Here is a 27,954-nt window from a genome sequence, read left to right on the forward strand (position 1 = left end):
GGCATCACCTCCATCAGTCTGATCCTGATTCAGTCCAATATAAAGCCCTCCTCGCCAATGAAATCTCAGCAGAATCTCATCCTCTTAACACACTCGCTCTTCAACTTGTGCATGAAACTCAATTCCCAGTGGACCACAGCTACAACCCCAAAACTATTATTAAAGAAATTGACAAAAATCTGAAAGATACTCATGATTAATCACTAAAAGCACATTTTGAGATCCAAAATAAACTCCAATGTTACTCGACCCTAAATAGAACCACTAAATTGGCAAATTATTTATTAATCAAACAATTTAAAGAAAGACAAATCCTCTCCAAATACAGATTAAGTGACCATGATCTAGAAATAGAGAGAGGAAGACATAGACAAACATGGACAGCGAGAGAGCAGAGGATCTGTAGACACTGTGACCTACAGCAAATAGAGGATGAGAAACACTTTCTACTCATCTGTCCTAAATATCACAATGCAAGAGAAACATTTCTCTCCATACTTGGAACACTAATTCCATCATTCATTGAACTGAGTGATACTGAGAAAATGCCCTTCATGCTTGGTGAAGATGATAACACAGCTACACTAGCTGCAAAATATGTTTTAGTAATTCACAAAATTAGAGATGGATAACTCTCTAGAGACCTGCTAAATTTATTAATTTACTAAAATGGATTTGTTTGCATTGCTGCATGTAACATGATGTATAAATATATGTTTTGTTTGTTTGTTTATTTTATTATTTATGTATAATATGTTAATGCTTTGGCAACACTGTGATTCACAGTCATGCTAATAAAGCTGATTTGAAATTGAAATTGAAATTAAACTTGTTTGGCTCAGATGGTGTCCAACATGTGTGGTGACACACTGGTGAGGAGTACCAAGAAAATTGTGTTTTGCCTACAGTCAAGCATGGTGGTGGTAGCATCATGGTCTGGGGCTGCATGATTGCTGCTGGTACTGGGGAGCTCTGCTTCATTGAGGGAAACATGGATTCCAACATGCACTGTGACATTCTGAAGCAGAACATGATGCCCTCCCTTCAGAAACTGGGCTGAAAGGCATGATAATGACCCCAAACACTCCGCCAAGATGACAACTGCCTTGCTGAGGAAGCTGAAGGTGAAGGTGATGGAGTGGCCAAGTATGTCTCCAGACCTGAACCCTATTGAGCACCTGTGGGGTATCCTCAAGCGGAAGGTGGAGAAGCGCCATGTGTCTAACATCCAGCAGCTCCGTGATGTCATTGTGGAGGAGGAGTAGCTACTCCCCCTGTATTTCTGGTTAGAAAAGTAACCAGGCGAGTGTGAGGAGACAGGGTGGTGGAGGGATGCTGAAAAACTGTCAAGGAATATGGGTAAGTAAACTGTGTCTATATGCCTCACTCATGCTGATTGGGTAGATATATTGATTACTGATTGCTGACAGCTGGCGGAAATGACGTGATGATTAGTCAGATTATTTAAATGTTGCTCCTCTTGAATTTTGTTAATAAAATATCATAAATTAACTTTTATGAATTTTGAAGCCTAAAAGACAATCGGCAAAAGTAAAAAGCTAAACGTAGGCTATTTACTCCACTGAACTATACCATGGTCACATGAATTTAACATAGCCATCAGTAAAGGGCCATTTACACAACATCATTTTAAACCAAAAACTGAAAATGCATTTTGGATGTTCATTTACACAACAAAGGCGTTTTGGGGGCCTGAAAACGCAAACTTTTGAAAATGTTTTTCAAAGTGCAAGTTTTAGAAAATAACGTTATTGTCTCCGTGTAAACTACAAAAACGTGAATTTGTGAAAAAAGTGAACTCATGCGCATGCATATTACGTGTTTATAAGCACGTAGTTTTTCTGTACAAAGTGACATTGTCAACTACTGGCCTGGCAGCATAATACAGCATTTTGTTTTTATACACCAATGTGAACGGGGATCATTTTGACAATGCTGTCATCTGTATGTGAGAAAAGCAAAGGAAAAACATTTCCATTTTTTGTACATCGTCGTGTGTGCCTGCCAGTTTCCGGCAAAACTTTCAGTCTTTATTTAAAAAAAAAAAAAAAAAAAACATTTTTCATGAATGTTTAAGTTACAAGTTAAGAGAGTGATTATAAACACACTGAGGCTGTAAAAGTGGACTAGTGAGTAGATGACTTTCCTGTTCAACGTGATATTTAAAATTTGTGATGACACAAAGTCCACTGAGCCACTTTTTCCCCCCACTACAACTAAAAGATGAGTAAAAGTCTTTTGTATAACTGATGCGTTTTATGTCGTAAAATAAAATGTAGAATATCTTGAGCTTAACTACAGATATTTTTTTTAAAGAATTTAGCCAAAAAAAACAAAACAAAAAAAAAAAACACTAACTTCAGGATGATGGGACAGGTGTCATGACAAATTGGGTCTTCCTTTGAAATCGGGTCTCCATCAACTGACAGTTAATGTGTAGACCAAGTCCACACAAACAATATTAACTTAAAATATGTATTTAACTACTTACTATATAGTGCATAATACACCAAAAAAATACATTCACATAAAACTGATATTTGGAGATTTAACACTAACAGATCATTAAAGATTGTTGAAAATGCAAACTAAAACACACATTAATGTTCCTTATAACTTGGCTCAAGTGATATATCATAATGTAATTTTGTAGGAAATATAATCAGGTGTTAAAGAGACACACATTCAAAGTTTGAACCAATGGGGTTGCTTGGGGTCCTGGTGGAGACTCGATTTCTGGTGCTGTGATGAATAGAGTTCAAAAGAAAAAAATAATATAAATTGTAACGTTAAATATATTTACTGTCACTTTTGTCCAATTTAATAAATAAATTACTCTTAATAAAAGTAGTAATTTCTTAGAACTAACTCCAAACATTTAAACTGTAGTTTATACATATATATAAAAAAAAAAAAAAAAAAAAAAAAACTATCACTATTCAACAACTACATACCGTATTGTCTAAATGTCAAGTTAAACATTTAATCAGTGATGTCCGATAGTTCCAGCATGGAATGTCACACAATATTACACACAGAAGCGGATTACCCTTCTCGGTCTCCTATTTATTTTGCACATACTCACGCCTCCAAGTTTATGAGTTTACATCACATTTCTGCAAAATTTTGCCCCATTCCAAAAAGTGCCCAAAAATATTGGAACTAGAACTAAAAGGTACATCAACAAAAGCTAATTAACACTGATGTATACAGCCAGCATAGTAGTTGGAGAGTGATTCAAGAGACAAAATTAAATAAATTAGAATAAATAGGAAATTACATTAATTCACAGTCAGACAAGCAGGCAGTTTGTGTAGCATGTATGAAGGTTGATACAAGTTTTGTTTCTGTGCTCTGTATAGTAAGTGGTTGAAGGGTTTTGCTCATGGCTCAAGCTTTGTGGTCTGTTTCCTCTCAGGCTTTGCAGAGAGCCACAGCAGAGAAACGCACCTCCCCTTTCTCCCGCTCTGTAAACTCACGGCACACCCTTGCCGCATCCTAGAGAGAGATTATTCAGTCAGTTATTCAGTCACAAGAAGATGACTCATTGTTTTAAGATGCTCTAAATCTAAGGTTTTGACCGTAATAACAGTTCATAAGAGAGAACATGCTACAGTTGTCATTAACTACAAAAGACCATTCCCAGGAAAATATGTGCTTACCATGACGAAGCTTTCTGGTTTTGTAGGTCCATGACCCACAGGTCCATCAATTCTGCCATCTGATGTGACAAAACACCCACTTTTTCATCTCATAGACATTTTAAAAAGGAGTTTATACTTAAATTAAAGTCACTGGCAAAAAACAGACTCTACACCACAATACATATCTACTTACCCAGCTCATAAAGCTGACCATTTACATTGACAAATGTAATGAAATGGAAGTTGACTTCGTCTGCCTCTGGCTGTTAGGATTAGAGAGAAGGAAAAAAAAAAAAAAAATTAACAAAGTCATTACTTCTAGTATTTGTGCTTTATTGTCAGTTGTTTTGTCTCGTCTTGTCCTACCCGACATTCTCCTTCATTAGCAACCGCATCATGAGTTTCCTGGATGTCCTGAATAAAATTGCAACTTCATTAACTTCATTTTAAAAACACAAAATCAAGTCTGCATGCATTTTAAGTAAAGTTAGCATGAAACAAAACTTTTCTTCCCTATTGTGACGTGAATGAACCAGGGGGAAAAAAAACAAAAACAAAAAAAAACGTAGGACTTGATTTGCCCATTGGAAATTGATTGGATCATTGTGGTTTGCTATTGCTGTGATCTCATGTGAGTGACAGATACAATAGTACCATCTACTGGTGGTATTGAATATTGCACAAAAATTAAAATAGTCACATGAACTTTGTGACATTTCTCAAGTTAATCTTTGTTTTTGGCAAATCACATGTTTTGTGTTGCTCAACTTTTAATGAATGCTTACAATACCTTATTTTGTTCAAGTTCTTTGGCTCTTTCTGCAGCAGACATCCCTGAGGTGGCTTCCAGAAACTTCTTCAGTGCAGAGTTGTTGTCTATAGACAAGGGGGCAAAAAAAATGAATAAATAAAATAATAAAATGTTAAATCTTGAATCTGCCTCTCTCAGCAGCCTAAACTGCATACAAAGACGGTCATATCATGGTTAGATACCATACAGTTGATTTATAATAACATAACTTTGTGTTTTAGCTTTAGTGATGCATATGAAATTTGTTGCAGTATGGATTAACATGGTTAAGGAATCCAAACGTCTTTGGCTTGATTTATTTAGCCAGTCAAAATTGTGAAAGCAAAATTAAATAAAAATACCCTTTTAAAAAACAACAAGGCCATCAGCTCTATTCTGCATCAGTAAACATCTTATGTATGAGCAGACGTTTGAAGCACATGTCTCCACTGACCAAAATCAATACAGTCCTGGTTGTTCGCCACAGCATGTACCAATCCCACAGTTCCACAGGAGTTGACCACAGTTTGTTTCAGAAAATAAACCCCTTTAGTGTCTTCAAAAGACTGTTTGGAACGAAATTCCTCATGCTGGAAGAAAGAAGAGAAATATGGATTAAAGAGCTATATCATTAATATGATTCATTCTGTGAGAGTTTAAATGTTATATGTTAAAACTGTTAATATGTTAGCTAAAAATTACAATTTTCATTCATTTCCTATAATAAAACTACTCAGATTTAACGACACAACTTGTCTTTAGGTTTACTTGTATAATATATATTCCTCACGTGAGAATGACCACGCCCGCGTTTACTGTAATGCTTTGTGTGCGCGCTCATGTGCGTGCGTGCGTCCGTACGTACCTGTTGCGTTAAAGGGAAGAGCAGCATCATGGCACAGCAGGGTGAGGGCACCCCAGACAAAGACTCATCCTCCAGACCCAAAACATCCACAAAACGCCAACTCGAGCCCACACCCAATTTACTCAATACCTAAAGAGATACAGAAAAATGTTTCCAAAAAAAAAAAATCACACTACGCCAGACCCCTTAAAATAGGCTAAATCAGTGTCTAAAATGCTCCAAGTTTGTAATCAAGGGAGAATTTCATTGTCGACTGTTTATAAATAATTAGTAGCCTATATATGAATTGTGGTATTACGCAAAATGACAAATTATTGCGTAAAGCATGAATTTATTAATTCTGCGCGTTATTGTTTTCATGCATAGGTGATAATGTGTGGCCCACGCCCTTTCGTTTCATATTCGGATCCATGACAGTTCACCCAGACGCCACAGACCCGTCCAGCAGACAGTCTCATCATCACCTCATCTTATGACTCAGCGAACGTACCTTATTCAGCATCTGAAACCAATACAAACGCACAAATATGTCGGCCATAATCATACCAGAGAAAACGAAAGCATGCACGACAAATTAGCTAGCATGGCTAAATCATGAAATAGCGTTAAACCTCCGGGTTTATTTCCATCGGTTTCCACTCCATGGTCGCAGACGGTCGTGAGTGTCACTCCTCAGAGTTCTGAAAGGCGCCGCCCGAGAAAACACAAACCCGACTGAGGGAGCACGAGGATCATATATGCGACCGGTCATATTCCATTTACACAGACCGGAGGGGTGTCCGCTCAGATACACGTGCTATTTCTGTACTGCGGGCACACATATTTACCCCGTTAGTGAAACTTTTCTGTATATTTAGAGTGTCTGAAACAGTCAACGCCACACGGAAGAGATTAAAACGGAAAAAGTTGGTTCAGATTCTTCAGCAATAGGTCGGTCCGCCATCGACCGATTCTGGAAGCTACCAGTGTTTTCCATCTCTGATGAATCATTTGATTAAAAACAGAAACAATGACATTTACAGTAGATTATTTTAAAAAGTGGACAACATATGTATTAGGTGCACTTAATGACTCGAAGCTGCGTAAATTAGAACTAAAAGACTATAAATTCAACTCTGCTCTATTCACATAACCTAACTCCTTACTTTGAACAGAGTGGATCAGCTGAAATTACAACTGATGACTTGCACTTTTTGATACGTTTTAAATGTCAATTTGAAGTGGGTTTACTACTGTCAATCATGTTTGTGTGTCTTTGAAATCCAGTTTACACACTCAAAGACATGAGTTGCCATATTGATTGAGTTACATAATTAATAAAGGCCCTGTATGTGTGAGAGTAGGCTATATCCTACCTATTTGACATAACAAGGTTTTCTGACTATTGAAAAACCATATGTAGTCTATAATGTAAAATGGCATCATCATGTTGCCACATTTAATTACAGTAGGCTAGTTCATCCAAAAATGTAAATTATGGCTATTTGCTCACCTTCATGGCAAAAGAAGACCAATAAAAGCATAATAGTGTTAAATGAAACTTGTTTGCTATATTTCAAGCATTCTGAAGTGATTTATTCACTGAAAATCTCAACAACTGCAGGGCTGAAGTTAGGTGGTGAAAGGTGGGGGGCCCACAACAATTTTTAAAATATATATTTAAAATGTACAGGGCCCAAAGCAATGATCCATTCGCAATGATTAACAGTTTCATAACATAAAGCACATTGACAAGTTTTTATAGGCTACTTTTAGGATGCTTTTGTGTCCTTTTTCAAGTTTGAAAGCTGTCCCCCATTCACTGTACTTGCGTGTAAAAGGGACAAGCACATTATTAAAAATTGCCTATCAAAATAGTGATTTTGGCACAGTAGGCCTAACAAAAAACAACAACAAAAAACACCATGACAATGAATTTAATTTCATTCAAGCAATAAATGTTCCAGGTGATAAAAGGTAGCCTACATGTGCACATGGTACTGTTATTACAGACAATGTCATCTAATGTGATAAAGACAGGAGTATGTTTTGCTTTTTTACTGTTAAAAAAAGGGTATGTTTTAATTCCTTGCCAAGTCCTTCTAGATAGAAAACAATGCAGTTGCAGTTGTGTTTTGGCTTGAAATTTGATCTAAGGTCTTGCATGCATCCATGTGGAAATCAACAATGGGTTACTTTTCAAATCAAATGTTAGATTAGTGTAATGTGACACCCATCACTGTGTGTTTGATTAGTCTTAATATGTTGCTTGGCAAATAGTTTTTCTCTGTTTGTCTTATTAGACGGTGAGAGCACCTGGAACAGTTTGTTGACCAACAGGGTGGGGGACACCACACAGACTTCACAAACCAGCCTCCTGATGGCAAAAAAAAAAATAAAAAAATAAAAATAAATAAAATAAAAAAAGTTTATAAGTTTGCTTAATGAATGCTCAAATAGCTTATATACTATGTTCTTCTGTATAATGCATGCTCCAGAAGTGATTCATTGCTTTCGTGAGCACAGAAATGTTAAAATATAAGAAGAAAGCAAAAACACCACTACCCAGAAGTCACAGCGATTGGCTTATTTGCCAGGGTGTGGCTCAACACATCGTAGTCAAGTTTAATCCTCCTCCTACTACTTCATCCTCATTCCTGCTGCTGCTTCGGTCTGTACTGCGGTCATCTGCTTTAAAACGGAAACTCTTCTTTCGGTAAGTGAATGAGAAATCCTAATCCTTAAACTTCCAGGACTGTACTCAAATTCTATAGAGTACACAGGTAGGACTCTACCTGTCTGCAAACATTTCCAACATGTTTCCCATCGTAAATCCTGCTTTTAATTATTTCATAATCACATTAGTCTATGCATTAGGAAATATTCACATGTTATTGTTTGTTTCTGAACTGTTATTTTGTCGCTTAGGCTATTTCTTCAGCTTCAAACACTTTGAAGTCCGTGAATCTCAAACATGGTAAGTTATCTTATTGTTGTAATAAAAGTCTATAACATTTGTAGCACATCGGCTATTAAGTTTCAACGCCTTTATTTCTGAAGATATTCAATCTTCTGTTGAGAATAGTATAAACTTCCGACAGTTCATGTGTGTCGACGCCCATCATAGCTGCGTATAAAAAAACATCTTTAAAGGCGCAAGATCCATTTAAGTCCATTTATTCGAGTTGTATTGCAGTAAAACACTTAGGCTACTTGCAGAGTAAAACGATGCTTCTTCATTATCCAACAATATAGACAACACATTTCGGGAGAAAGTTGTGGAAACAACTGTTGATCTAACTATCGACTACAACAAAGTTTTCACAAACAAGCGCTAATGTTAGAAAGAAACAAAATTGTTGCAATGGAGATCAACTATGACTCATTCGTGTGGGCTAAACGACCCAAAGGGCGTTCCTGTCTGTCTCCATCTCAGTTTCTCCACTTCTCTGTCCTTTTTCTTCCTCTAATTCACCCCTGTTCCGCTGAGCCAAAGTAAACTGATAGATCGTTTCCGACAACGTGGAGCATGATAATAATATTTCATAAAGTCAGTAGGCTAATGTTATATTTAGATACTATGTTATTATCTTGGTATTTGAACGTCGTACGTTACCCTACTGTCAATATGAGTAGGGCACTGAATTAATACCAGGTGTGCACACTGCAGTTGCTTTGTAAATAAGTTTTTTTTCAGCTGTTAAAAGGGGATTGGAAAACACTTGGGCACTTGTTGCTGTAGGTAAATTAATATCGCTTTCATTTCCATATATTTGGATGTCAAATGTGTTTGTTCATTCTATTGTATGGAGAGAGGCTGAGTAACTTGACTCTTAATGACAGATCACAGATCACTGAGTTTTTTGTACTGGGACAAAAAAGGCCACAGAATTGAAAAAAAGTAAGTATTATGTTTAAGGAATTGGATTAATCTGTTCAACAAATTAAGAGGTATTCATCAATATTTTGGTGAATATATTTATTATAAATTATCATTCACTTCAATGAATGCAAAAGTACAGGATGGTTTCCACCTGACTTTCAGCTCCATCTATTGAATTGTAACCACAGTCATACAGAATCCCATGGTGTTTACAAAAAAATCATATTTTACACATCACTTATGTATTAGATGCTGTGTCCATTATGTGAAATTAAAATGGTTTAAAATTTTTAACAATAAAGTAAAATGATCTAAAACCAATTGTTATCGTTGTTGTGAAATGGAAAAAACGTTGTTGTTGTTTTTTTTTTTTTTTTTTAAACAGTCTGTGTGATATTGTTGAACTAATTTCAGGTGAAATATCTAAAAGAGGACCTTCAAGGTGAATGCTGATTTACAAATTTTGTGATAAATATCTGACAGTAGGGGTGTGACGAGATCTCGTGGCACGAGATCTCGCGAGACTAATATGTGACGAGATTTCTCGTCGAGGCAAAAAGTAGTCTCGTGATGTTGTTGCCATGACAGAGTGTTAGGATGATTAGGAAAGAATATGCCACCGATTCGTTTACATTACGCCTCCACTGTCGTTTTGCTTTGTATTTAAATAAAAAACATTTAATTCAGTTTTATAACGGTTGCCACCACTCCATATTTACAGAGTTACGCGCGATCGCTAAAAGTGAAAGTAAACGCGAGCGCGCATTCAAACGCGATTTCAATACCTCGCATTTTGAAAGCGGCTCCCTGATGCATGCAAATATCTCTCAATATGAAAGCTATTTTAGGCTGGGCAGTGTAGTTGTAACCATCTCTTAGCTCTGTATCAAAGAAAAATTTGGACTTATTTGCACTTTGGTTGCACTTATTGTAAAGTGTTACCATAAAAAATGAATAACAGTTTTCTCTTAATCTTATTAAGCACAAAAAATAAGGTTTCATTTGTTAACATTAGTTAATGCACTTTGAACTATCATGAACTAACAATGAATGACTATTTTTATTAACTAACATAAACAAAGATTAATAAATACTGTAGCAAAGGATTGAGGATTTCTTAAAAATAGTGTGTAAAAATCTTGTCTCGTCTCGTCTCGTGAACTCAATCTCGAGTCTCGTCTCGTCTCGTGAGATACCTGTCTCGTCACACCCCTATCTGACAGTGTTGACAAAACAGGGACACAGGTGTGAAATTTAATAAAAAAGTAGGCCTACATTTGATGGCTGGAAAGGTTGCTATCCCATGCCTCAAGAATCTGCAAGTTCTTCCTTAAATGCTTGTTTTGCACAAATTAAATCTGTAGCACATGATGTTGCTATCACACATCAGTATGAATCGCTTGTGTTTGGAGCTGGATTTTGGATTACTGGCTCTGGTGCTTCACATTCTTAGATAACCACAGAAAGCACTCAGGCCTGTGTTATTCAACACATTCCCGTGGCTGAGACATTAACAATATGGCTTGAGACAAACAATACATATCCTCTCTAAAACAAAACAAAAAAATGTCATTTTGTTTATCTAATAAAGCTGTGAGTAGGAATTGGCAAGACTTAGCTATAGAAACAGCTGTGTGGTAGATGGCAGCTGATTTCGACTTGACAGTTTATACACAATGGGCCTGTTCACCTTGCTTAATGGACAATTTCTGGGGACTTAAAGGGATAGTTCACCCAAAAATTAAAGTTCTGTCATCATTTACTCACCCTCAAGTTGTTCCAAACCTGTATGATTTTCTTTCTTCTGCTGGACACAAAAGTAGATATTTTGAAGAATCAAAGAACCAAAGAGTTAATTGACCTCACTGACTTCTATAATATAGGAAAAAATACTACGGAAGTCAATGGGGTACATCAACTGCTTGGTCACCGACATTAATCAAAATGTCGTCTTTTGTGTTCAGCAGAGGATAGAAATTCATACAGGTTTGAAACAACTTCAGGGTGAGTAAATGATGACAGAATTTTAATTTCTGGGTGAACTATTCCCTGCTTTTGACCTTATATCATAGCCTTGGAGCATACTGTCTATGGCTGCATCCAAAATCACATACTTTTTTTTTTGAATAACTAATTAATTTTACAACCACTAAAAAGTATGTTCTATATAGTATGATTATGTAGTATGAATGGATGAACTACATTCATCATGTTATCATTGTCATGTGACCTACCAGTGACAGTTGTGTTGCTTCACTGGCATTAACAAATAATCGTGGCTCTCATGGCTTCATGGGATAGTAAAGTGTCTATTGTATGCACACTTCAGAATCTCACCTGAAATAGTAAGTCATCCGGGTACTTTTTCACCTACTGTTTTATGAATACTGTTAATTCAGACATACTAGTCTTTTCACATACTGTTTTTGCCTAAATTGATTTGCAGTATGTTCAGAGCTTCTGCTGATACTGTGAGGTATAGAAAAGGGCTTTAGAGTGTAAATGTGTGCCTTGTTTTGTCAGTAGTGTGGTTGTCACCCATGGGGCTTAACTGAGATATGAACAAACCAGTGTGCCTGTGTTGTTGCTTGTATCTTTTCCTGTGACTCCTTTGATCCACAAACGGACACGGCTGGAGAGTTGTCTGCTTTTAAGTTTGTTCACTTATGTGAAAGATTAAAAAAGTGTGTGATTTACCCAAAAGATCACACGATCAGCAAGATTTTTGGTTACATCAGTTGATGTTTAAAGACCTTTTCTGAAATCTTGCATAACTTCCTCAATTTGAGTGGGCAGTAAACACGTCAATCAGGCAATCCTTCGTCTCACCACGACACTAGAACATGACATTGAGCACCAAACCCGGCGGATAACTCCATAGCACAAATATATTCATACAAATGTGGTTTTAGCGAGGATTTGGCTTTGTGGTTCGTTATGTTCTGTTTACTGTTAGAGGTAGTAACTATAGCAACCGCTGCGATCATTGCCGTATGTTGTCAGAAACTACCGTGAAAAGCTTAGTGTAAACACTTAGGTAAGGGTGAAAGTTAAGAAGTTTGTTGCAACGCTCTTAGTGAAATCCCTTACCTCAGGGATTTTTTCTCCCTCAGGGAAACCCTCACTTAAGGAGTTTCATGCAACCGGGCACTGAACTTTACTTTTTGGACATATTTAAAACAATGTTAAATTAATTCATATACTGTATGTGGTATTGTATGAATCACTTGTATGTCCACATCCAGTATTCTGGTATCATTCCTCTGTCTCCCCACACACGTACTTATAGAAGATTTGTGGTAGTTGCTCAAAGTTTCCATGTGGAAAAACTACTGCATGTAAAAGTTAAATGCACAGCCTCTTAAAGAGACAGACCTTCGGCTGCAGAGGAAATGTGGGTGTGGTCATGATTCATAGATTACTGAAGTTCCTAAAGTATACATACTACAGAAAAGAGAGCATGAAACTAAAATTTTATGTTTCTAATTGTTTTAGGCTGGCAGAGGAACAGTGAAACCCCACAGTGGATTCAATGCTAATAATGATGCTGAGGTTCTCTACAAGGCCATGAAGGGACTCGGTGAGTTTGACTAACATATTACATCCCAATTTGACACAACCAGTATAACAGTCTGTAATGCTGTAGAAGAGGAGAGATTTTACACATTCGGTGTAATTTATTATTATTTGGATAATCAAGGCTGTGTATGGATGCATTTGTATTTAGACAATGATTAGTAAGTTTTGCTTGTTTAATCAGTTTTTGTTTTTTTTTACATCTTGGTGTAAGAGATGGATATCAGTCTTCTTGTTATGTCGCAGAATAAAGTAATGGTAATCAACAATATTTTATTTCTCTCAGGCACCGATGAGGATGCTATTCTCCAGCTGTTGACAGCACGCAGTAATGCACAGCGCCAAGAAATCAAAGCTGCTTTCAAAACCCTGCATGGAAAGGTAACATCATCAGCAGAAATTATGTTTTAAAATTAAAATAACACTGTACATTTTACAGAGTTTTATTTGAATATATGCTGGGTACATAAAATATATATATATATTTTAAAAAAATCTTAAAAATATACATACTTTTGTTCTTTCCATCTCTGTTCAGGATTTAGTGGATAATTTGAAGTCGGAGCTTGGTGGGAAGTTTGAGTCTCTGATAGTAGCTCTGATGACTCCTCCCATCATGTTTGAGGTCACATGTCTGCGGGATGCTATCAAAGTACATATCAATAAATATCTTTTTTTTTTTTAAGAATACTAATATTCATATGTTGACATTAACACTTGTTAAATACACTGTGATACAATTTCATTACTTTATAGAGAGATCAGTGTATATCTGTACCTTGCATTTGTTGTCTTAGGGAGCAGGCACAGATGAGAAAGTGTTGATTGAGATCTTGGCATCTAGATCAGCCAATGAAATCAACGAGATCAAAAGTTTATATAAGCGAGGTAACTATGTTGGTGTGGGTTATGTATTAAAGTCTTTGACTTCTTAGTATTCTTATTCTTAGTTATTTATATATATATATATATATATATATATATATATATATATATATATATATATATATATATATATATATATATATATATATATATATATATATATCATTATTTTATTATTAATTATTGATACTTGCCAGTATGCAGTTTGTTGAATGCCGCTCTCTTTAGTGTTGATGATATGTGTATTATAGAGCATAATGATGACCTGGAGGAAGATGTGACTGGTGACACTGCAGGTCATTTCAAGAGGATGCTGGTTGTTTTGTTACAAGTACGCAGTCTATTAACAATCTTTTAAAAGATTTGATATTTCAATTAACAATAATTTATCTGTATATGTAAATAATTATTATAGAGTAAGACTGGAAGTTTCAGTCCACTGTAAATAGTTATAGACTTAAACCTAAAAATGAAAATTCTGTCATCATTTATTCACCCACAAGTTGTTCCAAACCTGTATGAATTTCTTTCTTCTGCTGAACACAAAAGAAGATTTTTTTTTTTTTTTTTTTGAGGAATGTTGGTAACCAAACAGTTGATGAACCCCATTGACTTCCATAGTATGGAGAAAAAAAAACTCTTTAGTTATCGACAGTCTTCAGAATATCTTCTTTTGTGTTCAGCAGAAGAAAGAAATTAATACAGATTTGGAACAACTTGAGATGAGTAATGATGAAAGAATCTTCATTTTTAGGTGAACTATCCCTTTAAGTGTGGCTGTTTTGTTATATTATTAGAATTTATTTATTTGCTATTAAATGATTTATCCATAGGCCAGCAGACAACAGGGTATACAAGAGGGCCTCATCCAAAGTGATGCTCAGGTAAGTTTGTGTACGTTTTGTTGGCATCAAGTCCAGGGTGTTTACATGTCAACAATGTACTAAGAACAGAAAAGAACTTTGCTGTTTGCGCATACAGACAACAACATTGTCAAAACGATCCCTGTTCACAAGGATCCACGAAAATGACTAAAAACGTTGTTATGCACGCCAGGCCAGTAGTTGGTGATATCACTTTGTAAAGAAACACTACACACCTATAGACTGAACACGTAATACGCATGCACATGACGTCATCGTTTTCACAAATTTGCATTTTTGTGTGTTTACATGGAGACAATAACAGTATCATTATCAAAAACTTGCACTTTGAAATCAGTTTTCAAAAGCTTGCGTTTTCAGGCCTCCAAAACACTGTTGAATGAACGGCCGAAAAGTTTTCTGTTTTTAGTTGAAAACAGTGTCATGTAAACAGCCCCTAAATATTTGCAAATAACTGTTAAAAACTGTTTAACAAAAGTTTGAATGTTGAATAAACATCTTTAGACTTGATATAAAATGAGGTGAAATGCTGCCATCTAGTGCTTGTAGTATGTAATAGCAGTTTGTCAGACATATGAAGTTCAAAAAAGGTTTGTGTGTAGGCTCTGTTTGCTGCAGGAGAACAGAAGTATGGAACTGATGAAGGTCAATTCATCACTATACTGGGAAACCGTAGTAGTGCTCACCTTAGGAGAGGTTAGTTCAACACATGCATGTAGTTAATAAAATAGTTATTTTTGTTTTTGTATTCATTCGTTTTCTGTTAATCTTCAGTGTTTGAGGAGTATAGGAAGCTCTCAGGGTTTGAGATAGAGGAGAGCATCCAGAGAGAAACCTCAGGAACCCTTCAAGAAGTACTGCTGGCTGTGGGTAAGACACACACACACACACACACACACACACACACACACACACAACACACACAAATAATTCTCTCACTCAGATATGGATCTCAATTAAGTTCTTATTAGAAAGTGCAAAGTAAAATTTTCAGAATAGTTCTTATAACTTATGAATTACCCATATACAGCACTGTCTGGGTTTTTTCTCTTTCTATGGCTGTTTTGTCTCTTAACACTCTCTCTTCTGTGCCTCATCAGTGAAGTGTGCCCGCAGTGTACCAGGTTATTTTGCGGAGAGCCTTTACGGTGCCATGAAGGTTAGTCTGTTTTTCAATATTTGAGAATAAAAACAATTCTGTCCTGCAACACAACTTGTCTCTGGGTTTATATCTCTTTGATTACAACATTTTCTGAAAAAAGGATTTTCATCTTAATTTGAAAGTTTTAGTAAATTTGTTGTGTGTTTGTCATTTTATTAGTTTTTTTAATGTGTTTTTTTTTTTTTTTTTGGTTTTTCAGGTTTAGTTTTAATTATTTTAGTATATCAAGTTAAATTAAATAAATGAAAAATGTTGTTTTGACAACAGGTTTTTTAAAATATTTTATTTAACATTTTATTTTATTGTAGGTAACTAAATTGTTTTATGGTTTTAGTTTTAGTTAACTATTAGGGCTGTCAATTTATGGAAAAAACATTTATGGAAAATGTATTAGTTATGGAAAAATAATGTGACTAAAATTTAACGCAGTTAATGCCCCAGACCAACGTAGTTCTTCTTGCATTTCATACAGTTGATTGATTGAACATGAAGCAGGGCAATAACTCACTGTATGATGAAGCCTATAGAATGCAGTTAGATAGTGCCCCAAGAATTCAAGATATTGGGGCAAAAATACCCCTGTATGAGTTTGTCTCATATTTATACATCATATGATATAATTCAGCAATATCACATGCACAACGACTGCAGTATCACACAAGTGCTGTTCTGTTCCGAATAGCACATGTGCAAATGTGATATTGATTTACAACAGTTCAATAAATAAGAAGTTAATATTGTGTTATTTTTTTAGACACAATATTGTCTGTTTTGCCACATTTTTCCAACAAAAAGATTACATTTAAAGCCACAGCAGAACTGTTATGCATCTCCGAGCAACACAGTGTTTCTTTTTTGAATGAATCCGCGCTTTGAGCAGTCGTGTGAATCAATGATTTAATGCCCCATTCATAAAGAGATCCATTTACTTAATTCCTGAATGAATCATTCTTCGAATGAATGAATAACTTACTGATTTGGACATTTACCACCACCTACTGGCAGTTTTAATTTCTTATTTATCATTTCATTAAAATATTTTTTTAATGTCTATTTGATGCTTTTCTTATTTAACACAATAATGACTTTATCTTTTGGGGGTAATTTCTCAGGCAGATTTGATGTGTGATTAATCATGTATTCATGCAATTAATTAGAAAAAAAAAATTTAAACGCTTGACAGCCCTATTAACTATAGTAACTTTCAAAGAATGTATCCGTTGCTGTAATTCTGCATTCATCCTGCAGGGGGCAGGCACCGATGACCAGACATTGATTAGGATCATGGTTTCTCGCAGTGAGGTGGACATGCTGGATATACGTGCTGAATTCCGCAAGAAGTTTGCAACATCTCTGCACAAAATGATTCAGGTATATTCATGCTTACAGGTGTACTCCTTATAACATTTTATTGTTCACTCAGATCAGCGAAACTAAAATTTCTGATCTTTTTCTCTTATCATTTTCTGTTACTGCAGGGTGATACCTCAGGTGACTACCGTAAAGCCCTGCTGCTGCTGTGCGGTGGGGATGATGCATAAGCCCTGCCACCCTCTCTGTCTGGGTCAGATCCCATGACTCCCATCCCACTGGCAGCCCTGTGGGATGAGGGCTCAGTCCACTTCTGAACCAGATTCAGGACAAATTACAAAAACACAACATTCCAAATCAATAGAAAGATCCTCTTGTCCAAATGTGAAGATGCTTTGCATAGCACAGAATAACTTTAAACGGATTCAAATAAGCAAATTTGGCATTCATAGTTCCCGTGTAAATGTGTAAAAGATTTAGAGTAAAAAATCATTTTAGTAGAAGCTTAAACACCTTCTCTTTTCCATAATCCAAGAAAAGTATATAAAAAAAAATTCTCTGCTTGATTTGGCCTTAACTTAATCCATTACAGAAAAAGAAAGTCCTACTCATTTCTTTTTAAAAAAGAAAATGCAAGTCTTATAAAATTTATTAAAATAATATCTATCAACCCAGCACTATTATAAAGAAGACCAAAGATTCGGGTGTACTCTATGAAGCAATATTTTTTATGTATTCAACCATTTTACACTTATTTATTGTTTGTATGCTCACTAACTTGATATTTCAGTTTACAGCAATATAGTATAGTATTCTCATATTGGCATTATTAATTAGCAAGTTTATTTCACTGTTTCTGTTTAAGCTTTTTGTGTCTGTGTGTGTTTTAAACTAGACTGGTGTTAGTGAAAGGAAAGGTTCACTGTGAGGTTTATTTCATCAATGTTCCACTTTTAGTGTAAACATACCGTCAGTGATTTAGAATGACCCACAGCAATTGAAGATTAGCAGAAAGTTTGTCCTCTTAAAGGTTATTAATGATCATTAAAATCTTAAGAAAAAGGTGCTAATACTAAAATGTTTTAATATTTCATTGCCATAATGTTCTCAATAAACATTCATGAAATAAAAGCAAGCAGACAATCTCCTGTGTGACTGACCACATAATGACAACTGAGTTGTTTTGTCTGTAGTCAAAAAAGCTGCACAATATGACCTACTGAAATGATGTTTTTTGATGTATGACACTCTCAGAAAAAAAGGTACCAAAGCTGTCGCTGGGGCAGAACCTTTTCAAAAGATTCACCTTTGTACATCATTTATTTAATCAGGGTTTATGCTAAACTCTGCAGGGCAGTGGCCCTCCAGGACCAGATTTTAGGAACCCTGACCTAAAGTGTACATATTAGTACTAAAATATACCTTTTCACCCCTCTGACAGCTGCTTTTTTTTTCTGAGTGTATTATTCTGGTGCAACTATAATCTTTGAACTAAAAAGAATATCGAGTAAATCAGTATCCAAAATGAAGTTGAGATTAAAATTTACTGCAACTTCAGGTACACAAAATAGAGATTTAAAATTGATGTTAAAATCAAATAGGCTTAAAATATTCAGGTAGATGTGCACATCCCAAAAAAACCCAAACTGGCTCAGGTGCAGGACAACAAAAAAATTAATGAAAAAAGAAATGTGAAGTCCGCACACTGAAAATAACTGTAATAACAATAAATAATTTATTAAATAATGCAACGTTTTGACCAACAGGTCTTCATCAGGCACAAACATGTGGCATATTTTTATATTAAATTTATTTTACATTTATTTAAATAAATTTTTATTTATATATATATATATATATATATTTTTTTTTTTTTTTTTTCTCCCCACATGAGCCTTTGGGTGTCACCTGTTTCTTGATTCAGGTTGATGAAGTTGAACACCTGGGGCCGTATTCACAAAACATCTTAAGGCTAAAAGTAGCTCCTAACTTGCCGATTTAGGAGAAACTCTTAAAAATAATGGGCGTGTCAGTCCTAATTTTAGGAGTCCTAAATTTTTGCTCTAAGAGTATTTCACAAAGCATTTCACTTTGTGAAATACAGAGTATTTCACTAAGACCAAATCACAAACAGTCCTAATCCACCCAAAGACACTGAACACCATTGAGGCAATAGTGATAGAGCCTTGGGTGCTGAACTTTTTCTTCATAAATGCAATACATTTTGATTTATAGATTTGAATCTACAATAAGGTGCCAAAAAAAATCTTTACCAAATAAATAAATATTGTCTGATTACCTGTGCCAGTGGTTTTCATGAGTTCACACTTACAAATGATTGAATAGAGTAATATATATATATATATATATATATATATATATATATATTAACTGTCTATACTAGTTTAATTAGTGACAGCCTACATTTTAAAACCTTTATGGCAACAATATGGCAACATTTTATTTTGACTATGGCAACATTTGTATTTTAAAACCTTTATTTTAATATGGAAACATGACACCTCATTCTACAATATTTCTATAATTAAATCGCTGACTCCTCCCCATCAGCCAATCACTGTGTGTTTACTCCATAGCAACGAGGTCAACCCCGCCCTTACTCTTAGCTTAAGACTTCAGTCTATTCCTTAGTAAAAGTTTGTCTCAGCAGCTTTGTGGATAGGTTTTAAGAGAAAACTCTTAGCTAAGAACTTTTACTGCTATTTAGGAGAACTCTTAGTGGTAAGATAAAATGTTTTGTGAATACGGCCTCAGGGGCCGTATTCACAAAATATCTTAAGGCTAAAAGTAGCTCCTAACTTGCCGATTTAGGAGAAACTCTTAAAAATAATGGGCGTGTCAGTCCTAATTTTAGGACTCCTAAATTTTTGCTCTAAGAGTATTTCACAAAGCATTTTAGCGGTAAAACTAGCTCCTAAATCTGTGAAACGTTAGGAGTAGTCAAGAGGACTCCTAAGTTAATACCCCGCTATAAATTTTACGTTCCCAGAACATTCTCAGAATGTCCCCACTGGTGTTGATTAACGTTCCCATTATGTTCACAGACGGTCACGATGTGGAGTTCTTTTAAGGTTTGGGGGACGTTATTTGGTGGACCTTCAGGGAACATTCAAGACATTCTCTGAACGTTTAGGGAACCATACTTTATTTGGAAATGTTCTCAGAACGTCCCCGCTGCCCTTGTCAAAAAAATTGACTAATAAAAGTGGCTGTTCAAACAAAAACTATTTTCACTTAAAGCTCTTTACAGGTATTTCCTAGATTAATATTATGAAACCTTTTCTTTAAATTGCAAATCTCTTGCATTAAGTCATTAGCTGACAATAACACACACATGAACTAATGTAACTGCTGTATCACTGCATCAGTAACTACACAGTTACTGTCTTTAAATAAAGCAACATGCAGCAGAACATCAGTGTTTCTGGATCATCACTGACTGAAGCACAGGAGCTACCCTTCAGCACAATGGTGACACATAAAACTCAGATAACAGAAACAACATTAAACAATAACAGGGGCAGTATTACAAAACATTTTATCTTACCACTAAGAGTTCTCCTAAATAGCAGTAAAAGTTCTTAGCTAAGAGTTTTCACTTAAAACCTATTCACAAAACTGCTGAGACAAACTTTTACTAAGGAATAGACTGAAGTCTTAAGCTAAGAGTAAGGGCGGGATTGACCTCGTTGCTATGGAGTAAACACACAGTGATTAGGCTTGTTTGAGATGAGCAAATTCTGCGCAGAACCGATCACCGGTGATCACCGCGAGATGCATGCCGGTTAGAAATGTGTCCGAGGGTGGGCCGCCTTGCTCTGATGTCATGCCGACGTGTGTCAAAAACCTCTCGCGAGTGCGAGGCGGACGTGTCGGATTCTGCAGTCGAGCGCAGTTGCTCTCCACCGACTGCGCTGACCAAAAGCACGATGGGAAACGACTTGCTGACGACACAGCTTAAAGCTTATTGGTTTAAACAACCGTGATGTATTGATCTGATTGAAAATGTTTGATTTCTCTAATATCATGTTTTTATGTGTAAAAATAATGTGTGAATATTCCCAAACTCTCTGACACAGTGATCTCTCTATGGGTTATGCGAACGTTGTCATTTATAAAAAAATATATATATAAAAACATGTCTATAATTAAAGTAAAAATGATTGATACACACATCTTTCGAATGGAAATAAATAACAAGTACTTTGGGTGTATTGTTCATTATGTTTATTTTCATATAAAAGCAACAGAACTTAAATTACATATCCAGTTTATCAGCAACACAGCGCACAAGTGTGAATCCCGCGATATCCGCCTTTGATCTCGTAGGTTCTGATCATAGAGGTTCTGATCCACTACGAGAACAGAGAACTGTTCGTCTTGCCTGCACTTTTTTCACTCCTCCCCTAACTGCAGCCGCCTACTCTCGGCTGAACTTCAGGCGAGGCTAGGCGCATCTCAAACAAGCCTATTGGCTGATGAGGGAGGAGTCAGTGATTTAATCATAGAAATATTGTAGAATGAGGTGTCATGTTTCCATATTAAAATAAAGGTTTTAAAATACAAATGTTGCCCTATTCAAATAAATGTTTTTTTTAATAAAAATGTTCCCACAGTCAAAATAAAATGTTGACATATTGTTGCCATAAAGGTTTTAAAATGTAGGCTAAGTGTCACTAATTATATACAGTTAATTGTCCACCTCTTGGATGTCTTCATCTCAAGAGAATGCAGAATTCAACCGACAAATTATGTTTTATAAACAAAGTTTGGGAGAAACACATTTTTTTTTTTTTTTTTTTTTTTTTTTACTCTATTAAATTATTTGTAAGTGTGAACCCATGAAAACCACTGCCACAGGTAATCAGAAAATATTTATTTATTTGTTAAAGATTAATTTTTGGCGTCTCATCATAGATTCAAATCTATAAATCATTTTTTTTTATGTTGCATTGCATTTTATTGCATTTAGGAAGAAAAGGTTCAGCACCCAAGGCTCTATCGCTATTGTCTCAATGGTGTTCAGTGTCTTTGGGTGGATTAGGACTGTTTGTGATTTGGTCTTAGTGACTTAGGAGTCCTCTTGACTACTCCTAACGTTTCACATATTTAGGAGCTAGTTTTAGCGCTAAAATGCTTTGTGAAATACTCTTAGAGCAAAAATTTAGGAGTCCTAAAATTAGGACAGACACGCCCATTATTTTTAAGAGTTTCTCCTAAATCGGCAATTTAGGAGCTACTTTTAGCCTTAAGATGTTTTGTGAATACGGCCCCTGATCTCTCTAGATATCTGCATCTTCACTTATTACAAACCACTCTGACTTTGTTTCTTTCATACAAATCTTCTTAAAGGGTCATGAAACTCTAAACCAAAATTTCTGAGATTTTAACAGAGGTATGTGTGTTGAACACCATTGAAGACAATGTTAGCATCTGTTAGATTTAATAGTAGGGGGGAAATGGTTAAATTTTAGTTTTAGTACGCTATTTTCGTCTTCCGGGTTTAAAATCTTCATCCTGTCCACGTCACAGGCTGTGACGTGGCAGAGCGCGATAGTGCTTTGATGACTCATCGGTGTTTCATAATTATTAACGAGACTGAGTTTTTTATCCAATGAGAAGACACTCTCTTAATTATTCATGACACCACTTGGATCTTTCCAGTGACTAGGACGGTTAAAGGCACTAAACAGCGAGAGAGACTGACTGACTGACGGTGCGTGTCCGTTGGCACGGAGCGAGCGGGTAAGCGCGAGTGTTTTCGGTTCATTCCTATGGAAGTTGAGCCGCGCGTAAGTTAAATGTGACGCTCAACTTCCATAGGAATGAATCTAAAAATGCTCTGGTCGCTTGCTCTGCTCCAGTCTACACGCAGCCTGACTGACTGAGCGTGTTGCAGGTTCGGCGCGTAGATCTATGCTATGTACGCAAGGTTTTTTTTTAAGCGTTTTTTTTTTTCAAATATATGCATGTATAGTGTGTATATAAACAACTATATATTTTATAATGACTGTAATTACACATGTACAGTAATATGTTTTAAATAGAATTACGATTACTGTAGGATATATGTAGCAGGGCATTCAGTAACTCTTGAAAAGACAAAAATAAAGTGTCAGTGTATTTCATTAGATTTTAACTTTTCCAGTTTTTTAAAAAATTGTAGTATTTCCTCACGTTTTACCACTGATTTTTAGTGACAGTCGATATGCATGGGCTACTGGCGATGAGAGTTTCCCCCCTCCCCTCTCCTCTCACAGCCACCATGCCCATTTAAGTTGCATTTTTCAAAAAGATTGTGAGCTAGACTTGAGCTGAAAGAGGGGGGTTTCATGACCCTTTAATGAGGTGTTGATGTTTTATCAAAATTTATAGATATCACCAAGCGCTTGCTTTAGTTGGGCTCTTGACCCTTGACAATTTGACTTTAGTTTTTCTCCAATTGATGCAACTGTGTTTTTCTAAAGCATTTGTTACAATAAAAAATTGTGAAAAAATAAATATGATCAATTGGGTTTGGATGCTTAGTCATTGTTGTTGATTTGATCATCATACAGTGACCTTATTCACTGATCTTTGAATATTATGTTTTCTTTTATGTAGACATATGATGTTGATGCAAAACTGACATTTAACACACTCATAGTTCAGACTCTGGAGAAGACCAGTGAACCATCAGCACTAAACAACCAAATTCATCTGATCAGACTTTCTCCTGTATCTTTTGCTATAACAAACGTGTTTTGAAAAGTTAAAGCAGCCAAAGTAAATTTAATGATAAAATAGCAAAAATCAAGACCCCATCTAAAGCAAACGCTCTCCTCTATAACGGTGACTTCAAACTTTATTATTTTCTATAAAACACCCACACAGAAGGCGAAGTTCTTGTGCAACTTTGTCTAAAAGTGACGAATTCTGAAATTTTACAGAACATTTGGGACATAAAACGTCCTCTTTTGGTTATGAAAGAGCTGCAGTTCAAGGTTCCTTATATGACTTTAGGGGGACGTTCCAATTTGGTTTATTTTATGGTCACATAAGAACGTTACAGTGAGGATATTTAGGACATTAAACTGAACGTTGCTACATGGTCTTCTGTTGGTCATCTAATAATGTTCCCGATATGAGTTTAGGGGAACGTTCTATTTTGGTTATTTTATGGTCGCGCAAGAACGTTACAAAGAGGACATTTGGGAAGTTAACAGAACGTCCTATAGTGATAGTCCCCTAAACATTCCCAAAACGTCCTGAATGTTCCCTGAAGATCCACCAAATAACGTTCCCCAAACCTTAAAAGAACTCCACATCGTGACCGTCTCTGAACGTTCTGGGAACGTAAAATTTTTAGCAGGACAACCTCCCACATAGAAGGCAATGTTCTCAGGACCTTACGCAATGTTCCCTAAAAGTTCTCAAAAGGTGATGAAATTTCTGAACCTTTACAGAACATTCGGGACATTCCTAAAACGTCCTCTTTTGGTAATGAAAGTGCTGCAGTTCAAGGTTCCTTGTATGACTTTAGAGGGACGTTCCATTTTGGTTATTTTATGGTCAAAAAAAGAACGTTACAAATAGGACATTTGGGGCATTAACAGAACGTTCCCACATGGTCCTGTGTTGGTCATTTAATAACGTTCCCAATATGACTTCAGGGGGACGTTCTATTTTGGTTATTCTATGGTCATGCAAGAACGTTACAAAGAGGACATTTGTAAAGTTATCAGAACGTCCTATAGTAATAGTCCCCTCAACATTCCCAGAACGTCCTGAATGTTCCCTGAAGGTCCACCAAATAACGTTCCCCAAACTCCACATCGTGACCGTCTCTGAACGTTCTGGGAACGTTACTAGGTTGTCCCGCTAAAAATTGTACGTTCCCAGAACATTCTCAGAACGTCCACTGGTATTAAGGACGTTGTCTAGTAATGTTCCCAGAACGTTTAGAGACGGTCACGATGTGGAGTTCTTTTAAGGTTTGGGGACCGTTATTTGGTGGACCTTTAGGGAACATTCAGGACGTTCTGGGAATGTTTAGGGGACTATCACTATAGGACGTTCTGTTAACTTCCCAAATGTCCTCTTTGTAGCATTCTTGTGCAACCATAAAATAACCAAAATAAAACGTTCCCCTAAACTCATATCGGGAACGTTATTAAATGACCAACAGAAGACCATGTAACGTTCAGTTAATGTCCTAAATATCCTCACTGTAACGTTCTTATGTGACCATAAAATAAACCAAATTGGAACGTCCCCCTAAAGTCATATAAGGAACCTTGAACTGCAGCACTTTCAATACCAAAAGAGGATGTTTTATGTCCCAAATGTTCTGTAAAGTTTTAGAATTTTTGTCACTTTTAGAGAACTTTTAGACAAAGTTGCACAAGGTCATGAGAACGTCGCCGCCTGCGTGGGTGTTTTATATAAAATAATAAAGTTTGAAGTCACCGTTATAGAGAAGAGCGTTTGCTTTAGATGGGCTCTTGATTCTTGCCATTCTTGATATTTGATTTTCTCTGGCTGCTTTAACGGTGTTTTCAAAACACGTTAGTTATAGCAATAAAGCAGGACAAAGTCTGATCAGATAAATTTGGTTATTTTGTGCTGGTGAATCAATCATCATGGAGTGTCCTTCATTAATCATCACCAAAATCTAAACTGAGTGTACTGAATGTTAGTTTTGCATTAATTGAAGGTTTTTTTTTACCCCCTTTTTTATTAGCTTTTTTTTAAACATTATGCAGAGCTTTGAGCAATGTCTTTTAGACTCACACAGACATCATGAATCAGCATATGATCCTCAGCGATGGTGACACTAAAAAATCTTTTTTGTGACTTTAGTAGCTTGTTTTGTGATGTTCAGAGTTTATCTGAAAATTTTGTCACCATTGTTGAGGATCATATGCAGAATCTTGATGTCTGTGCGAATCTACATGATACTGTCTGAATTATTTTCTGCATAAGGATAAAAACTTTCATAATTTTAAAGTAGGACAGGTTCTCCTGCATTATGATGTATACATAAATGAAGACACAACATTCAAAGATCTATGAATAAGACCACTGTATGACTCTATATCATCAATGATCAAGCATCCAAACCCATTTGATCAGATTTTAATTTTCTCATTATTTTTTATTGTACCAAATGCTTCAGATAAACACAGTTACAACTATTGGAGAAAAACTAAAGTCAAATTGTCAAGGGTCAGGAGCCCAACTAAAGCAAGCGCTTACCTCTGTAATGGTGACATTTATAAATTTTGATAAAACATCAACACCTCATTAAGATGTGTATGAAAGAAACAAAGTCAGAGTGGTTTGTAATAAGTGAAGATGCAGAGATCTAGAGAGATCTGTTAGAGTTTAATGTTCTGTTTCTGTTATCTGAGTTTTATGTGTCACCATTGTGCTGAAGGGTAGCTCCTGTGCTTCAGTCAGTGATGATCCAGAAACACTGATGTTCTGCTGCATGTTGCTTTATTTAAAGACAGTAACTGTGTAGTTACTGATGCAGTGATACAGCAGTTACATTAGCTCATGCATGTGCTGCAGCTAATGACTTACTGCAAGAGATTTGAAATTTAAAGAAACAGTTTCATAATATTAATCCAGGAATTACCTGTAAAGCCCTTTAAGAAAAAATAGTTTTTGTTTGAACAGCCACTTTTATTAGTCAATTTAGCTCTAATTTTCAATTCATTTTTTTGACAAGGGCAGCGGGGACGTTCTGAGAACATTTCCAAATAAAGTATGGTTCCCTAAAAGTTCAGAGAACGTCTTGAATGTTCCCTGAAGGTCCGCCAAATAACGTCCCCCAAACCTTAAAAGAACTCCACATCGTGACCGTCTGTGAACATAATGGGAACGTTACTCAACACCAGTGGGGACATTCTGAGAATGTTCTTGGAACGTAAAATTTATAGCGGGACTGTCACCTAGTAACGTTCCCAGAACGTTCAGAGACGGTCACGATGTGGAGTTCTTTTAAGGTTTGGGGAACGTTATTTGGTGGACCTTCAGGGAACATTCAGGATGTTCTGGGAATGTTTAGGGGACTATCACTATAGGACGTTCTGATAACATCCCAAATGTCCTCTTTGTAACATTCATGCATGACCATAAAATAACCAAAATGGAACGTTCCCCTAAACTCATATCGGGAACGTTATTAAATGATCAACAGAGGACCATGTGGGAACGTTCTGTTAATGTCCCAAATATCCTCTTTGTAACGTTCTTTTTTTGACCATAAAATAACCAAAATGGAACGTCCCCCTAAAGTCATATAAGGAACCTTGAATTGCAGCACTTTCATTACCAAAAGAGGACGTTTTAGGAACGTCCCGAATGTTCTGTAAAGGTTCAGAAATTTCATCACCCTTTGAGAACTTTTAGGGAACATTGCGTAAGGTCCTGAGAACGTTGCCTTCTACGTGGGGAAGACCAAATCACAAACAGTCCTAATCCACCCAAAGACACTGAACACCATTGGGGCAATAGCAACAGAGCCTTAGGTGCTGAACCTTTTCTTCCTAAATGCAATACATTTTGATTTATAGATTTGAATCTACGATGAGACGCCAAAAAAAAATCTTTAACAAATAAATAAAGATTGTCTGATTACCTGTGCCAGTGGTTTTCATTAGTTCACACTTACAAATGATCGAATAGAGTAAAAAAAAAAACACACACACACACACACACATACATATATATATCAGCCAATCATGACTGGCTGATTGGCTGATGACTCCTCCCCATCAGCCAATCACTGTGTGTATACTCCATAGCAACGAGGTCAACCCCGCCCTTACTCTTAGCTTAAGACTTCAGTCTATTCCTTAGTAAAAGTTGGTCTCAGCAGGTTTGTGGATAGGTTTTAAGAGAAAAGTCTTAGCTAAGAACTTTTACTGCTATTTAGGAGAACTCT

At 36.0% G+C, this 27,954-nt stretch overlaps 2 protein-coding genes across 2 annotated transcripts; one reads left to right on the plus strand and one right to left on the minus strand.

The window, feature by feature from the left end:
• Window positions 1-3,066: 3,066 nt before the first annotated feature.
• On the minus strand, window positions 3,067-6,081 carry uchl1 (ubiquitin carboxyl-terminal esterase L1 (ubiquitin thiolesterase)). Its single transcript, XM_048197648.1, has 9 exons — window positions 5,932-6,081; window positions 5,811-5,822; window positions 5,321-5,449; window positions 4,910-5,045; window positions 4,456-4,541; window positions 4,032-4,079; window positions 3,859-3,928; window positions 3,684-3,742; window positions 3,067-3,519 (listed from the first exon to the last, which is right to left on the minus strand). Exons 1-9 carry the CDS (start codon window positions 5,962-5,964, stop codon window positions 3,436-3,438), a joined length of 657 nt encoding a protein of 218 aa, XP_048053605.1. The 5' UTR covers window positions 5,965-6,081; the 3' UTR covers window positions 3,067-3,435.
• Window positions 6,082-7,884: 1,803 nt separating this feature from the next.
• anxa5b (annexin A5b) lies at window positions 7,885-18,135 on the plus strand. Its single transcript, XM_048197647.1, has 13 exons — window positions 7,885-8,015; window positions 8,228-8,276; window positions 12,678-12,762; window positions 13,045-13,139; window positions 13,297-13,410; window positions 13,556-13,646; window positions 13,895-13,974; window positions 14,477-14,527; window positions 15,130-15,223; window positions 15,302-15,397; window positions 15,628-15,686; window positions 16,938-17,060; window positions 17,168-18,135. Exons 2-13 carry the CDS (start codon window positions 8,274-8,276, stop codon window positions 17,228-17,230), a joined length of 954 nt encoding a protein of 317 aa, XP_048053604.1. The 5' UTR covers window positions 7,885-8,015; window positions 8,228-8,273; the 3' UTR covers window positions 17,231-18,135.
• The last annotated feature ends 9,819 nt before the right edge of the window (window positions 18,136-27,954 follow it).

The sequence above is a fragment of the Megalobrama amblycephala genome, linkage group LG7 (genome assembly GCF_018812025.1).
Source record: "Megalobrama amblycephala isolate DHTTF-2021 linkage group LG7, ASM1881202v1, whole genome shotgun sequence".
NCBI classification, from domain to species: domain Eukaryota; kingdom Metazoa; phylum Chordata; class Actinopteri; order Cypriniformes; family Xenocyprididae; genus Megalobrama; species Megalobrama amblycephala.

Coding starts and splice junctions, on each gene's coding strand:
- uchl1 (XM_048197648.1), bottom strand. CDS start 5,964: ATGGAGTGGAAACCGATGGAAATAAACCCGGAG. Junction 5,046..5,320: donor TCTTCCCTTTAACGCAACAG/GTACGTACGGAC, acceptor TCTTTCTTCCAG/CATGAGGAATTTCGTTCCAA. Junction 3,743..3,858: donor TGGTCAGCTTTATGAGCTGG/GTAAGTAGATAT, acceptor TTGTCACATCAG/ATGGCAGAATTGATGGACCT.
- anxa5b (XM_048197647.1), top strand. Junction 13,140..13,296: donor TCAAAACCCTGCATGGAAAG/GTAACATCATCA, acceptor ATCTCTGTTCAG/GATTTAGTGGATAATTTGAA. Junction 15,687..16,937: donor GCCTTTACGGTGCCATGAAG/GTTAGTCTGTTT, acceptor TTCATCCTGCAG/GGGGCAGGCACCGATGACCA.